The following is a 16,798-nucleotide window of genomic DNA, read 5'->3' as shown; positions in this document are numbered from 1 at the left end:
GCTACTACCCCACTTACAACTGCTATTTTTCTTGCATCAGAATCTGAACATTCTTCTGAACCTCATTTGAACCTATCTCCCATGAAGCAGGTACTCAAGCTGGGACACTCCGACACGTCTTGATGTTCCATGTAGGCCTACATTTGTTTTAGATTGTGAATTTTTTTCTACTGCCGATAGAGAACAAGAAGGCAACGACATTTTATTTTGAACTTCCATCTCTTTTGATGCACGCTGTTTAGGATATCGCTAGTTCTAAAACATTTTTTTTCTCTGAACTATTTACCCCAGTAAGTCCTGTGTAAATAACTCGGTAGTACATACACAGAAAACCTGATAACTTACATACAAAAACAGTGATAGTTTGAGCTAGAATTTTTTGTTAAAACGTACTCCGGATAAGTTTGTGTAAATAACATGGTAATACACACACAACAGAGTTGATAACCTACGTATACATATCACGGTAACTTTTTGATCCGGGAGAAAAGTTGTTGGAAAACATACACCCCATTAACTTTTGTGCAAATAGCATGGTAATATGCACATATCACAAGTGATAATTTATGTATAAACACCATAGTAACTTTTTAACCCCGAAGAAAGAAGTTTTTGGAAAACATACCCCTCTGGTAACTTCAGTGCAAATAGCATGGTCATGTGCATAGAATAGACGTGATAATTTATGTACAAACACCACGGTAACTTTTCGTCCACGGAGAAACAAGTTTGTTAAAACATACCTCTGGTAACTTCAGTGTAAGTAGCATGATAATATATGAACCGCAGACCTAATAACTTACATACACACCTCGGTACTTTGATGAGGGGAAAGAGTTGTTCAAAAACTTACCCTAGATAAATTATGTGTAAATAGCATGGTAATATACAAACTGCATATCTGATACCCTGGATGTAAATACCTCGATAACATTGACCAAATAAGGAAAAAGTTCGACTAGGTAAAAAATTATCGAGAAAATAATCCCCGTTAATTTCTATGTAAATAGAATGGTAATTCACACACCGCAGACATGATAACTTAGTAAAAACACGTACCGTGTTAACTTTTGACTCAGAGAAAAAGATGTTGAAACATACCCCTATAAATTGTGTGTAAATAACACAGTAATATACACACCACAATCGTGATAATATTCGTACAAACACCACGGTAATTTTTGACCCAGTGAAAAATTTGTTATAAACATATCCCTGATAACCTTTGTGTAAATAGTATGATAATTTACTCATGCAGATCTGATAACTTGTGTATAAACATCATGGTAACTTTTCTGACCTGGGGGTGAAAAAATTGTTGAAAATGTACACGCAGTACCTTCTATGTACCTAGCATGATGATTTACACACCTCAAACATGATAACTTTGGTACAAAACACCATAGTAAATTTGCCCAAGTGAATTTCTTTGATGAACACACGATAACTTCTGTCTAAATAACATGATAATTTACACACTGCAGATCTGATTACTTACATGCAAACACCATGGTAATATTGACCCGCCGGGGGGGGGGGGGGGTTGTTGTTGAAAAATACACCCCCGATAACTTATCTATAAATATCATGGTAATATACGAAGCCCATACCTGATAATTTAAGTACAAACAGGGAAAAAGCTATTGAGAAACATACCCAAAAACTAGAGTGAGGAAAACATGGCAACACTAAAACTTCCTACCTGATAACTTACGTGCAAACATCATGATATTTTGCATCTGAAAAGGAGTGAAGAGGAAGAGGACGCCCGGGTTTGTGAACCATGTGAAACGTGCAGAAAAAATGATAAAACTAGGGCGCATTGTTCTAAAACCCGTACAAGTGAGGCTGCCGGTTTGGATTTTCAGTTACTAATCACTGCCTTTTTTGTTTATTCTCGTCTCAGAAATATATAACTAGTATGTAAGTTGAACATAATCAGTTAAGAGGTCTAGTGCAGCTGGATGTTGCAGCTTAGATTTGTACGGAAGTGTCTGGGTTCAATTCCCCTTGAACGCTATTTTTTTTGCCTATTTTAAACTACAGGCCCGAAAAAAACTGGAGAAGATGGGATCGAAGGAGGGGCTCCTACAGGCCCGAAAAAAACTGGAGAAGATGGGATCGAAGGAGGGGCTCGGGAGGAGGTGGGATCGAAGGGAGAAGAGTCGTGTGGTACTTTTAGCAATCTGGCACACGTTGTCCATTTTATTAGCTAGTATTTTTTTGGAGTGTTTTTTTGTAGAAACTGACCATGGTTCATAGGTTCACCAGTAACATATTTCGTAAATAAGGTGTCACATAATAAGAAGCATAATGATGAGATTTGGTTAGTCCACTTATACACATAGTCATAAAAACAATTTGTGTACATTTTATATAGTTGATACATCCAAGATTGTAACACACGAGCTCCAACTATGGGGAGCTATGTCAGCGTGGCGCGACAACCACGAGCTCCAACTCAGTGGCGGAAGCCAAGAAGGCTCGGGAGTATGAGATATGTGGAACTGCATCCAGAAATGGGCGGGGACGCGCAAGGCGGTGTGGCTGAAGCAGTGCAAGCGACGACTTTGGTGGCAGTGGCGGTTAGGGAAATAAACGTTCTCCCGCCAAAAAAATTATTGCGAGTTAAGGATTTGGAGTTAGAAAAATCTCCCAAGTCCCAATTATTGAGGAACATGTTCATTTAGAGCTCCCAAATTATTCTAGGAGTTAGAGGAATATTGTTGTCGGTTTAGGTTGTGTTAAGTCTTTTGAAAATTAAAGAATTAATCCAAATAGGTCAAGTATTCGAGACAAGTCGATTGGTTGGTGCTCGCTAACATCATGATTTACTAACGGTACCAGTCAAGTTTATTTCCGTGTTTGGACACGAAGAAGGTGAGAAAATATCCCCAGCAAGCAGTAAGGTAATTGCTTTATGTCTTTTGTGCTTTGTTATTAACTCGAAAAATGATTTCCAAAGGGGAGTTGCTCACACGCACAGTCGTACGTCACATGTTCGCGAACTGCATGCAAAACCCAACTCCGTTGTTGGTTTAGCAACACCCGCATGCATAATAAGCTAGCTTAATTGACGAGATAAATGAGCAGCTAGCATGCGAAAAGATGCCACATCAACCATGACGAGAAAAGCTAGGTTCGAGCGGCTAGGAATCTCTCACTGCTTCCACGCAAAAGCCAGCTTGCATTCCCCTCCAAATTCTGTTGCAACCAATCAATTAAGTGCACTCTAGCTCATCACAACCGTCCTAGTATAACACAACAAATTTAGCTATTGATTGCTAACAAATCTGCCTTCGATAACATTTTTTGGGTACTATATATATGCAAGCATGTATTGTGTGGTGCATCCAGCATACACTCAAGGAACTACACCAGCGAACCAGACTTGGCTAGAATACCATGGCGTGCAAGTCCAGCTGCAACCTCCTCCTCTTGGCCGCCGTCCTGCTCTCCGTCGTCGCCGCTGCTTCCGCCTCCGGCAGCTGCGTCCCAGGGGTGGCTTTTCGGACCGATCTTCTGCCACACTGCCGCGACTATGTGTTACAACAAACTTGTGGCACCTTCACCCCCGGGTCGAAGTTACCCGAATGGATGACATCCGCGTCAATATTCTCCCCCATGAAGCCATACCTCGCCAAGTTGTATTGCTGCCAGGAGCTCGCAGAAATTCCTCAGCAGTGCCGGTGCGAGGCGCTGCGCTACTTCATAGCGTTGCCGGTACCGTCTCAGCCCGTGGACCCGAGGTCCGGCAATGTCGGTGAGAGCGGCCTCATCGACCTGCCCGGATGCCCCAGGCAGATGCAATGGGACTTTGTCAGATTACTTGTTGCCCCGGGGCAGTGCAACTTGGCGACCATTCACAATGTTCGATACTGCCCCGCCGTGGAACAGCCTCTGTGGATCTAGAGATAAAATCAGTCGTTCGTGAATAAGCATGCATGTTGCATCCATAGGCGTGTGGTGTGCATGCATGCATATGTGAGCTCCGCGCGCTCAACATGTGTGGGCTATCTGCTATGAATGAGAATAAAGAGAACCATTTTGTGGTTCTTTAATTTCAACTCGATCAATTTTTTTTAACACGACACAACGCAGATGCTCACATACACGCATATACTATCACCTGTATGACATGCACACCCTGCCCTATGAGCACATCCGAGATACTAAGCCGACATAACATCCTGAGATTGATAAAGTCAGCACAGACGCCTCCGTAGTCAACGGGAACGTCTCCTCCCGATGAGCGAGCATCACCGGAAAGGCTGAAATAAATCCAGAAATATACGAGCAACAGTGCCAAGTTTAGGACTTGAATCCTGGTGGGCTGATTCCACCGGAATGAACCTAACAATCTGAGCTACGCTCAGTTCACACTCGGTCATTTATTTTGTCAAAGGCCAAAGCCATATTTCAACTCGATCAATTTGTTTGTAAAGGGCCAAAGCCATATTTCAACTCGATCAATTTGTTTGTAAAAAGCCATATACAAGTTATTAACTAATCCAAACCTTATAAGAACACCTATGACAAAAATAAAGATTACAAACAGACCCAAGGGGAGTTCATCGCCGTCTCTGACCTTCACAAGCTGATGGCCCGTCTTGAGCCTAGCTAAACGCCTCACATGTTGACATCATTGGAGCCATGTAATCATTGAAGAACCTCCTCGTCAGTGTGGTGTCATGAGATGGTTGGTGCGGATATGGTCATTGATGTAGGTTGCGATCACAGATCTGATCTGTTTGGGGTTTCCTTTTCATTTTCCTCGTCTACGCTTAGTTTTAGTCTTATATGACTTTGCTCTTTGCTGTCGTGCTTTTTGTGTGCGTGGGTTGGTGTTGACTGCATGCATCATAGCCATGCATAGACCGGGTGTGTGCATTGTGTTTGTATCCTATTGATGCTCCATTTTAAGCCAATAAAATCCATCATTTGTTGGAAAAAAAAACTGCGAGTGAGAAGTAATTGAGCATTGCAAGAGGAGATGCCAGCGTCGATGGTGTGAAGCACATTCCATCGACCTAGAGAAGGCGAACACCGGATGAGTAGACCCAATCCCACACAGGCGTTGAAAGTGTTATCGCGTGATCTAATTGATGAGACCACAGAAGCGACAGTGAAAAGAGGCAAAAACATCGTGGTTAATGACTCTCACCACAACCCGATCGATCAGATCTCGGGAAACCAATCCTTACGCGCCCTATGTTGATGCTGGAACCCGTGTTACCATGAATGGACGTGGACAAATGTTCTTATTCCATTGTGTCGTCGCCTCCATACCGTCCGTGCAAATGAAACTAAGACACCAAAACCGAAAATAGATCAATATTCTCCACGAGCTTCAAGATCCATTGTCTCCCAGTTTCCCAACACTGAAACTGACGGAATTAGCGGGATGGTGACTAGATTTTTATGGGGAAAGGAGATGACACAATCTTTCATGCATAATCTTGCAGGTTTTATAGCCTTATTGTGGTCTTAGCTATTGCTTATGACCCTTCGGAACCTTCCTTGATCCATATATTAATGAATTTATCATAGTAAACAATGCATATGTATTGTCTTTAGACTTTAGTGTGTATTACAGTACATTCTAAAAATCATCTTACGTTCTTTTTTTTTGAATATCCTATATCAAACGCATTGTACTATGCGCCTATGTCCGGGGGCTGTTATTGGCCTGAAACTGAAATCACATAGTTGGATAGTTTGTTTTGTAAACAAGGTTTGCCATAACGATGTTGTTTTTGTGATAAGGATGAAACAATTCATCATATGTTTATTTCCTGCCCGTTTGCCACCTTGCTATGACAAACGATTCATGTGACTATTAGCATCCCTCTACCTACTAGTATAACAAACTTGTTCGGAAACTTGTTGGGTGGGGTTAATCCTAAAGTTAAGCCACATATCCGGGCGGAAGTTTATGATTTTCCTTGGGCTTTATGGAACTACCGGGATGACTGTGTTTAACAGAGTCAAAGCACAAAACTTTTTGCAAATCATTTTCAGGGCTGCAACATGGATCTGTACATGTCTTTATTGCAGCATGGTTATGAGTATTGGGCGCAAGCGGTGGGAGGCAGTTGCTCGGGTTAATTAAAACCGGTTTGGACGACGTTTCAATAATAGGCTATGTGTGTAGGCATATATTCCTATTTTCAGGGGTTGTGGCTTCTTTTTGTTTATTTGATATCTAGACCGTGATGCTCATTGTTTAATAAATATGATTTGTGTGCATCATAATGATGCAGAGGCAGAGAGGCCAGGGGTATCCTCCTTTTCAAAAAGAAAAAAGGTTTTGAGTCATAGCCGTCTATCTGTGCAGACCTTTGATTTGCTATTAATTCCAAAAACAATCCTTTGCAAATTTGCTCACCCACACTGCCGTCACATGTTTGCTCTATCACAGGATGCAAAAACAAAGTCCGTTGTTGGGTTTAGCAACACTCCCACGCATAAACTAGCTAGCTTAATTGGTGCTCCACTTTCAAGTACTGATGACAACTTGACAACAGAAGAAAAGAATGCCACATCAACCATGACCACAAAAGGCAGGCTCTAGCGGCTATGGATCTCTCACGGCTTCCCACGCTATAGCCAGCTTGCATTCCCCTCCAAATTCAGTTCCAACTAATTAGTTAAGTGCACTCTAGTTCACCATCGTCGTTATGTAACACAACAAATTTAGTTAATTGCTACCAGCACTGCCTTTCTTACTTTTCACGGGGTATATATCCATGCAAGTGTGGTACGTGCAGCATACACCCACCAGTGCAGTGCAAAAGAAGAAACCACACCAACGAACTTGGCCTCCATCCAAAAATATGGCGTCCAAGTCCAACTACAATCTCCTCTTCGCGGCCCTCCTAGTCTTCATCTTTGCCGCCGTTGCCGCCGTCGGCAATGAAGATTGCACCCCATGGACGAGTACTCTGATCACTCCACTCCCAAGCTGCCGTAACTATGTGGAAGAACAAGCATGTCGTATCGAAATGCCCGGGCCGCCGTACCTCGCCAAGCAGGAGTGCTGTGAGCAGCTTGCAAACATTCCGCAGCAGTGCCGATGCCAGGCGCTGCGCTACTTCATGGGGCCGAAGTCTCGCCCGGATCAGAGCGGCCTCATGGAACTCCCCGGATGCCCTAGGGAGGTGCAGATGAACTTCGGCCCAATACTCGTCACTCCGGGGTACTGCAACTTGACGACCGTTCACAACACCCCATACTGCCTCGGTATGGAGGAGTCTCAGTGGAGCTAGAGACAATTCTCTCGCTCATGAATAAATAAGCATGTTGCGACCATACATGTGTGACATGCATATATACATATAGGACGAGCTCCGCGCGCTCATCATGTGTGGTGCTATCTGCTATATATATGGATAATAAGAATAAAGGGAATCATTTTCGCTTCTTAAACTCAACTCAGAGCTTTAATTCATGTCTTTGGTGGTTAAAATTATTAGAAAAATCGAGAACCGTCCAACAGCTAATAACATTTCTACATTTTTGTCCAGCTTTTTATTTCTTGCCTCCAGTGTGACATCAATTCCAGACCGACAAATATTCTAGGCGCATGGATGGTAATTAAGGGAATCTGCTTCTTAAAGTTCATCTCGGATATTTTATTCATGTGTTTGATTGTCGAAATCATTGGAAAAATCAAGAAGCGTCCAACTGTTAATAAAATTTCTAAATTTGTTTCCTAGTTTTTTTTATTTCTTGCCTCCAACGTGGCATTAATACTGGTCTGCCGAATCCTCTAGGCGCATGGCTGGGGTGCATTTATGCGGATTGTGGTGGAGTTAATAGTTGTGCTATAGATGCAGTCCTGATATTTTGTCTCCAGCTTCCTCACCATTTATGTCAGATGTTGGACAAGTTGTGTCCTTCGTTGTTGTAGTCGTAGTGGGAATGGTACACCTTTAGCGTTGTTTGCTGAAAGGCATTGTAATAGCTGCTTGGCTTGACTCATGATACACCTTTGCACGGTGTATTCGATAAAATGTTGCTTGATATTATGTCGTTGGCCCCTCAAATATGTGTTTGCGGCAACAGAAATTTATCATGAGTGACCTAAGGTTACCCATCCCACGAGCGATAATGGCAACAAATATTCTTTCTTAAGCAATGCCGAAACAAATACAATAACTTCTTTGCCCCAAACAATACTGTATAGTTGCTAGTCTTATACGTTGCAACAACATATGACTAAATAACAGTTTAAAAAGATCTGTGTAGATAATGTTATGGTAGATATTTATCGAAGTTTGGGATTATTAAATAAATGAAAACAAAACTACATGTGAACTATTTTTGAAGTGTATTCACATGTAAGAAGAGAGAGGTTCAAAGGTTACTAGTAGCATCTTTTGTAGACGATTAATTTCTACAGATGTTTGATTTTACGGTTAACTTGAAAATAATGTTTTGCAAAGTTGCTCACACACAATCATCACATGTTTTCTCACACACAACACACAGAAATAAACTCGGTTGTTGGTTTAGCAGCACTCGCACGCATAATCTAGCTTAATTGAAGTAGGTTCCACTTCAAATATTGTTTTCAACTTGACAATAGAATAAAAGAACACCACATCAGTCATGATAAGAAAAGCTAGGCTCGAGCGGCTATGAATCTCTCGCCTTCCATGCACAAGCTAGATTTTGTTTCCCTCCAAATTTTGTTCCAACAAATTAATTAAGTGCACTCTAGCTCATCATAATCATCATATAACACACAAATATAGTTAATTACTGCTAGCTCTCCCTCTATTACTTTTTCTTTGGGTATATATGCACGCAAGTGTGGTACATCTAGCTTACACCCACCAATATGGTGCACAACCTCAAGAAATTACACAAACTAGCCGGATGTGGCTAGAAAATAACATGGAGCCCACGTACAACTGGAGTCTCCTCCTCTTGGCCCCTGTCCTAGTCTCCATCTTTGCCGCCACCGCTACCACCAAACTAAATCACTGCTTCCTAGGGATGGGTATTCCAAGCATGCCGCTACAAGGCTATCATGACTATGTGACACAAGAAACCTGTGGCGCAGCAAGTCGGCGATATGCCGATAACATGTTGCCTAGAGCTTTCACATATTTCGGATTGGTATTGATGCGAGGCGTTGCGATACTTCATGGAGCAGGAGCCATCTTGTCCCGAGAAGAGTGGACTCATGAACCTTCCCCAATGGCCTAGGGAGCCACAAAGGGACTTCGTTAGAGTACTTGTCACGCCGAGGCAGTGTAACTTGAGAACCTCTTGACAATGCTCCATGCTGCCTTGCTATGGACATGCAAAGATAAAAAAAGACAAAAAAAGACATGTAAAGATAAATCTATTGCTCGTGAATAAGAATGTTTCTCCCATGGATGTGGGACATGCATATATGCATGGCATGTGTGGTGCTATCTACCTTGAATGTCAAAAAAGGGAATACTTTTGTGGGTCTTAAATTTTAACTCTATCTTGTGCTCATATCTTTGGTGATTTTGTAGCCTTATTGTTATCTTTATCAGTGCTTGTCACAATACATGCACCGCTTGACAAGCAATGATAAAGATAGAGTTAAAAATATCATAACGATGATTCATATATTTGTAATGTTGCAACAACAAACAGTGTATGTATCATGACGTTGCAGGAGCCATAAGACAGATGATGATGTTATGGATAAAATGGATGCCAAGTTATGAATTGCTTTATACACAATATACAGGAAGACAATAACATTACTAATTAGAATACACAAATATGTGCATATTTTGAGCCGCCCAAGTCCTATATAAGATTAAAAAAACTTGAAAGTCCCACACCTGCATAAGTAAAATAAAGTCTCTATAAATCACGAGCATCTGATTGTTTATTTTTCTTAGATTAAGCATATGCTCTGTATGGTCACATACTCCAGAATTGACTAGTTTTAGATGAGGTAGATGGAGATACAACGTTGAACCCCCGCAAGGGAAATACAACGATTCATGTACCATAATCTTGAATTCATGAATCTATCAATTGTATATGAAAGGCACAATATGTCTGGGGAATATACCAAAAAAGTTCCAACCATCTGGTTTTCAATCGGATGGGCCCTTTTTATAGCATACCCTAATCAATAATTCATCATAGGTATCACAACAGATATTCTGAAATTTTTCATTGCATTTGTGTTAAATATTTTTTAATCTTATTTTGCAGCAGGATTTCCAAATGCTAAAAGAGGGATCAAAGTTGTATCCTGAAGACTATATCCATCTCTAAAATGTTAGGTATTTCAAAATGTAGCTAGCAGATGAGAGTAAGAAAAATGTCGAGAAAGATAATCAAATGAAATTTCTCAGTGTTTAGTTACCCTACCTGTTAATGGGTATAAATTATATTTTACTCCATTAACAAAGGAAACTTGTTATTTAGACGATCGAAACATACTCTAGCCATTGCTTTTGTTCAACTCTAGTCATTACTTTAACCACAATATGTACATCATCTTAGCTATATGCCTAATAATGACAATTGACAATCTGAATGTTAACTTCACGTGTTGATACAAAATCAAATGAAAACTACGGGCTAGCTCACTAGATGACTTTAATTCTATGTATTAATCTAATATCATGTACAAACAACACATATGATCATTAAGACAAGACGTTTGAAAGTAACGTAATAATTGTTCTCTCATAAATTGAAGATGATTAAAGATGTTAACCACATGTTTATGTGAGTAATGGTGTATGATGAACCCTACGGGCATGGATAGACCGAGTCGACAGAAAAGTTCCATCTGGACCCAGTCGTGCTACAGTACACTCAAATAAGATAAGGTTAGACACGTTATGTTGGGAATTATGTTGGTTCGGGAGATCATTCCTTGTGAATCCGCGATATCAAATTATATCGTATCATTGGAAGGTAATTTCCTTGTTACTGATGGTCATCGACGACCCTCACCAATGATCATCTCCTTCCGTGAGAATACACTCGTGTGGCCTTGTTTTATTTACAGTTCCAGCCACCTTATAACTCTCCACTCATCACTAGAAATCTTTAAGCCTGACATATGGATATTAACCATCCGACTATCCAAACTTGTGTAAAACCCTATATCTCCATTGTGATGGGATCTCTATTATTCTTCACGACTCCATGGTAGAATGTATCAACGGTGATTGACCGCCGACAATCATATGTGATATTTTGGCCATCATATTTTTATTGTTATAATAATGTATTATTTATTACATAATGTGTACATTCGTGAAACCACTAACTCAACACATGATGACCGCACATGTGCACGGCCACCATGACGGTTCGTAAAACTATGCTTTGCAAAGTTGCTCACACATACAGCCGTCACATGTGTGCCCACAACATGATAAAACTAACTTTGTCCATCGTTGGTTTATCAACTCTCACACATAAACTAGCTACATCTTAATTAAACCTCCACTTTAGGTACGAGTGATAACTTGACAAAATAAGAAAATAATGCCACATCAACGATTACCAACAAGGTAGGTTGGAGCAGCTATGAATCTCTCACTGCTTGCACATAAGCTAGCTTGCATTCCCCTCCAAATTATGTTCCAACTAATTGATTAAGTGCACTTCAGTTCACCATAGTTGCCATATTATCTTGCCCCTATTATACGGTTCACGATTAAAGTGAGTGAACAATATAACAACAGTTCTTGCTGCAGTTGATATCTAATTGAAATAAATCGGTTGGGGGGGGGGAGGGGGACTAAAACCAAGAGCATGATTTTGAGTTTGATTCACATTTTCACATTTGTTACTTGTGTTTTTCACGCGAGTGTTGGTCTCACATTAAGCTATTAGTGTATTCGTTTATTTGTGCTAGGTCTAACATGTGACTAAAAATGCATTTGTTTACTTAAGTCTGTTGGAAGTTTGGTGATCCCTCATGTGGGCATAAATGCATTTTCAATTTCTATTATTGATCTCCATATGAACTCACCATCAACTCCAACATTTATAAGTAGGAAAGATGCATGCAAGCAAGTGTGGCATGTCCAGCTTCACCAACTAATGCCGTTCACAACCTCAAGAAACTACATCAATGAATTGAACCTAGCAAAATTAAAATGGTGTCCAAGCCCAACGGTCGTTTCCTCCTCTTGGTCGTCGTCCTGCTTTCCTCTTTGTCGCTGCTTCCGCACCCGGCTGCTGCATCGAAGTGTGGCTTTTCTGACCAGTCTGCTCCCAAGTTGTCGTGAGTATTCTCACAATAAACATGTGGCATCTACATATCCGATTCGCGGCTACCCTAAGAGATGTCACTCGCGTCGTTCTACTCCCTCGAGAAGCCCTACCTCGCCAAATTGAATTGCTACCGTGACCTTGCAAAAATTTTCTCAGCAGTGTTGGTGCGAGGCTCTGCGTTACTTCATAGGGCTTCTGGCGCCGTGTCTACCTCGTGAGAGTGGCCTCATGAACCTGTCCAAGGAGATGCAAAGGGAGTTTGTCAGACTACTCGTCGCACCGGTCAGTGCAACTTAGGGACTGCTAATAAATTTCGATACTGCCCCATTGTGGACCAGCCTTAGTAGATCTAGAGACAAATCTATTAGGCATGAATATGCATGTTGCATCCATGGATGCGTAGCATGCATATATACATATGTGAGCTCCGCGCGCTCAACATATGTGGTGCTATCTACTATGAATGAGAATAAAGAGAATTATTTTCTGCTTCTTAAATTTCAACTCAATCGTATATCCACATGTGTTTCCTTTTTGTGTACCCATATATAAAAATTATATTAGATGCAAATATGTATGTGCATAGTTGCCAGCCATTTTTGCATGTCTAGAAAGAAAAAGGAAAATGTTTACACTTTGAATTTTAATCCAAAATCATGCAATATTGTTACTTGGCCAAATCATTTTTTTTGCAGAAGCATAAGATGAACTCTAACAATTTATTTATGAGCACATAAGAACACGCGGCTTTATCACGCTCAAGTGTCCTCATGTATGGCGTCATCATCATGGTAAACAATATTGCAATGGAGAGAGGTTTGCGGTTAGAGAGATCTGTGGGCACACAAAAATTAGGAGTGAAAAAAAGAAGTTGATTGCTTATCTTAATGGCGACTGCTAGGCGCCGGCGCGCCGGCCGAACAGTTCGGCCGGACTAGCCCCAGCCACCCGATGCACGGGATTAGAGCCGTTCGATCACCCTCTCCCACGTCGTCATCTTCTTCCCCATTCCCCCCTGCTTCAGCCGCCGCGCGCTCACCCCTGGCTGCCCAGCACTCGCTCTCGGCCGCCGTTGGATGCGCCCCCGGCTGCCGCGCGCTCGCCCCTGGTCGCCCAGCGCTCGCTCCCGGCCGCCGTTGGATGCGTTGCTACAGCCGCGACACAGCAAATCCCCCCTCCCTCGCAGCTCTCACCCTCCATAGCCACGACGCCATCTCCCGCGGTCGCAACGCTGGTGGTCGACGCTCACCAGGGTACCTCAATCGCCGCCGTCATGGTCGTCGGCAACATCAGTTGCAGCCCGCCGACTTGTCGAGTCGAAAACTCGCCATGGTCATCATCGTACATGGTGGAAGCTTCTGCAAATGCTGGTTGTAGCTTTGCCATGGCTGTGATGAAGTCGGAGCTTGCTTTATTTATTGATTGTCTTCCTTATGAGTGGCGGTCGGGGACGAGCGATGGTCTCTTCCTACCAATCTATCCCCCTAGGAGCATGTGTGTAGTACTTTGTTCGATAACTAATAGATTTTTGCAATAAGTATGTGAGTTCTTTATGACTAATGTTGAGTCCATGGATTATACGCACTCTCACCCTTCCACCATTGCTAGCCTCTCTAATACCACGCACCTTTCGCCAGTATCATACACCCACCATATACCTTCCTCAAAACAGCCACCATACCTACCTATTATGGCATTTCCATAGCCATTCCGAGATATATAGCCATGCAACTTACCACCGTTCCGTTTATTATGACACGCTTCATCATTGTCATATTGCTTTGCATGATCATGTAGTTGACATCGTATTTATGGCAAAGCCACCATTCATAATTCTTTCATACATGTCACTCTTGATTCATTGCATATCCCGGTATACCGCCGGAGGCATTCACATAGAGTCATATTTTGTTCTAAGTATTGAGTTGTAAGTAAATAAAAGTGTGATGATCATCATTATTAGAGTATTGTCCCAAGTGAGAAAAGGATGATGGAGACTATGATTGCCCCACAAGTCGGGATGAGACTCCGGACAAAGAAAAAAAAAGAAAAAAAAGAGGCCTTAAAAAAGAGAAAAAGGCCCAAACAAAAAAATGAGGGAAAAAGAGAGAAGGGACAATGTTACTATCCTTTTGCCACACTTGTGCTTCAAAGTAGCACCATGATCTTCATGATAGAGAGTGTCCTATGTTGTCACTTTCATATACTAGTGGGAATTTTACACTATAGAACTTGGCTTGTATATTCCAATGATGGGCTTCCTCAAAATGCCCTAGGTCTTCGTGAGCAAGCGAGTTGGATGCACACCCACTTAGTTTCTTTTGTTGAGATTTCATACACTTATAGCTCTAGTGCATCCGTTGCATGGCAATCCCTACTCACTCACATTGATATCTATTAATGGGCATCTCCATAGCCCGTTGATACGCCTACTTGATGTGAGACTATCTTCTCCTTTTTGTCTTCTCCACAACCACCATTCTATTCCACATATAATGCTATATCCATGGCTCACGCTCATGTATTGCATGAAGATTGAAAAAGTTTGAGAACATCAAAAGTATGAAACAATTGCTTGGCTTGTCATCGGGGTTGTGCATGATTAAATACTTTGTGTGATGAAGATAGAGCATAGCCAGACTATATGATTTTGTAGGGATAACTTTCTTTGGCCATGTTATTTTGAGAAGACATGATTGCTTTGTTAGTATGCTTGAAGTATTATTATTTTCATGTCGATATTAAACTTTTGTCTTGAATCCTTCGGATCTGAACATTCATGCCACAATAAAGAAGAATACATTGAGAAATATGCTAGGTAGCATTCCACATCAAAAATTCTGTTTTTATCATTTACCTACTCGAGCACGAGCAGGAATTAAGCTTGGGGATGCTTGATACGTCTCCAACGTATCTATAATTTTTATTGTTCCATGCTATTATATTATCTGTTTTCGATGTTTAATGGACTTTACTAAGAACTTTTATATTATTTTTGGGACTAACCTATTAACCGGAGGCCCAGTGCAAATTGATTTTTTTTGCCTATTTCAGTGTTTCGCAGAAAAGGAATATCAAATGGAGTCTAAACGGAATGAAACCTTCGGTGGAGTTATTTTTGGAACAAACGTGATCCAGGAGACTTGGCGTGGACGTCAAGAAAGAAGCGAGGAGGCCACGAGGCAGGGAGGTGCGCCTGCCCCCCCGGGCGCGCCCCCCACCCTCGTGGGCCCCTCGCAGCTCCACCGACATACTTCTTCCTCCTATATATACCCATATACCCCGAAAACATCCAGGAGCACCACGAAACCCTATTTCCACCGCCACAACCTTCTGTACCCGTGAGATCCCATCTTGGTGCCTTTTCCAGCGCTCCGCCGGAGGGGGGATCGATCGCGGAGGGCTTCTACATCAACACCTTAGCCTCTCCGATGATGTGTGAGTAGTTTACCACAGACCTTCGGGTCCATAGTTATTAGCTAGATGGCTTCTTCTCTCCACTACAAAAAAAGACACATCCGTGACATTTTGGGCCGAACGATTTTTTTTCTGTCATACTTATGACACTTCAATGACGATAAATGTGACAAAACCCGGTATCATCACAGATGTGGTGGGCTCCTACTTCTATCACAAAAAATCATGACAGAAAATGGGCTTTTCGTCCTGGGCGGGCCGGACACGCAGCTGCATGACATTCTTTGGGCCGTCCATGACGGAAAAACCGTGGTAGAAGCGAGGGTGAGGAAAATATCGGGGTGTTCCCGGTTACGCTGGGTGGTCGGGGCCGAGCGATGCGCGTTTCTCTCATACACGCACCCACGTGGGTGCGAGGGGTTGGGCTCTAACTGAACCCGAGCGAGGCGTTGGGCTCGAATTGAACCCGAGTGATTGCACTACAGGCTACGCGTTACTGAACCCGAGCAATCGATCGATGGCTATTAACTGAACCCGATCGAGCGATTCCTTCACTACTGCTGCTAACTGAAGCCGATCAATGCTGCCTCTGGATGAACAGTGAGCATTGCTGGGGGGGTTTGGATGAACAGTTCCCGATGGGGGTGGATGAACAGGACCTCGTGGTGTTGCCTCTGGATGAATAGGACCCCGATCGATCGAGCCGGTTGGGGCTGGATGAACAGGACCCCGTGGAGGGCTGGATGAACAGGACCACCCCGTGGAGGGCTGGATGAACAGTACACGGTGGAGGGCTGGATGAGTAGTAGCGCGTGGAGGGGTGGTTGAACAGGAGCCCATGGAGAGGGCTGGTTGAATAGTAGCCGGTGGAGTAGCGCGCGGTGGAGGCTGGATGAACAGGAGTCCGTGGATGAACAGTCGCAGGTGGAGGCTGGAGGAGGTCGACTGTGGATGAACAGTAGCCCGTGGAGGCTGGAGGGGGTCGACGGTGGAGATGAACAGTATCTCGTGGAGTCCCGTTTTGCGGTACGCCACACCCCTCCCGATGAACATGACCCCCATTTCGACAGTAGCGCTCCAACACAAGTCCGTTTTCTCCATCTTGCGGTAAGGCACACCCCTCCCGATCAACAGGACC

General features: G+C 42.6%; 2 protein-coding genes across 2 annotated transcripts; both read left to right on the top strand.

The window, feature by feature from the left end:
- The first annotated feature begins 3,350 nt into the window (after positions 1-3,350).
- On the top strand, positions 3,351-4,067 carry LOC109739034 (alpha-amylase/trypsin inhibitor CM3). Its single transcript, XM_020298115.4, has one exon. The coding sequence runs from the start codon at positions 3,406-3,408 to the stop codon at positions 3,910-3,912; it is 507 nt and encodes a 168-aa protein (XP_020153704.1). The 5' UTR covers positions 3,351-3,405; the 3' UTR covers positions 3,913-4,067.
- Positions 4,068-6,836: 2,769 nt separating this feature from the next.
- On the top strand, positions 6,837-7,268 carry LOC109739035 (alpha-amylase/trypsin inhibitor CM16). The gene has a single exon (XM_020298116.4). The coding sequence runs from the start codon at positions 6,837-6,839 to the stop codon at positions 7,266-7,268; it is 432 nt and encodes a 143-aa protein (XP_020153705.1).
- Positions 7,269-16,798: the final 9,530 nt, after the last annotated feature.

The sequence above is a fragment of the Aegilops tauschii genome, chromosome 4 (assembly GCF_002575655.3).
Source record: "Aegilops tauschii subsp. strangulata cultivar AL8/78 chromosome 4, Aet v6.0, whole genome shotgun sequence".
NCBI classification, from domain to species: domain Eukaryota; kingdom Viridiplantae; phylum Streptophyta; class Magnoliopsida; order Poales; family Poaceae; genus Aegilops; species Aegilops tauschii.
Note: the sequence above shows the minus strand (reverse complement) of the source record. Positions and strands in the feature narration are given on the sequence as shown.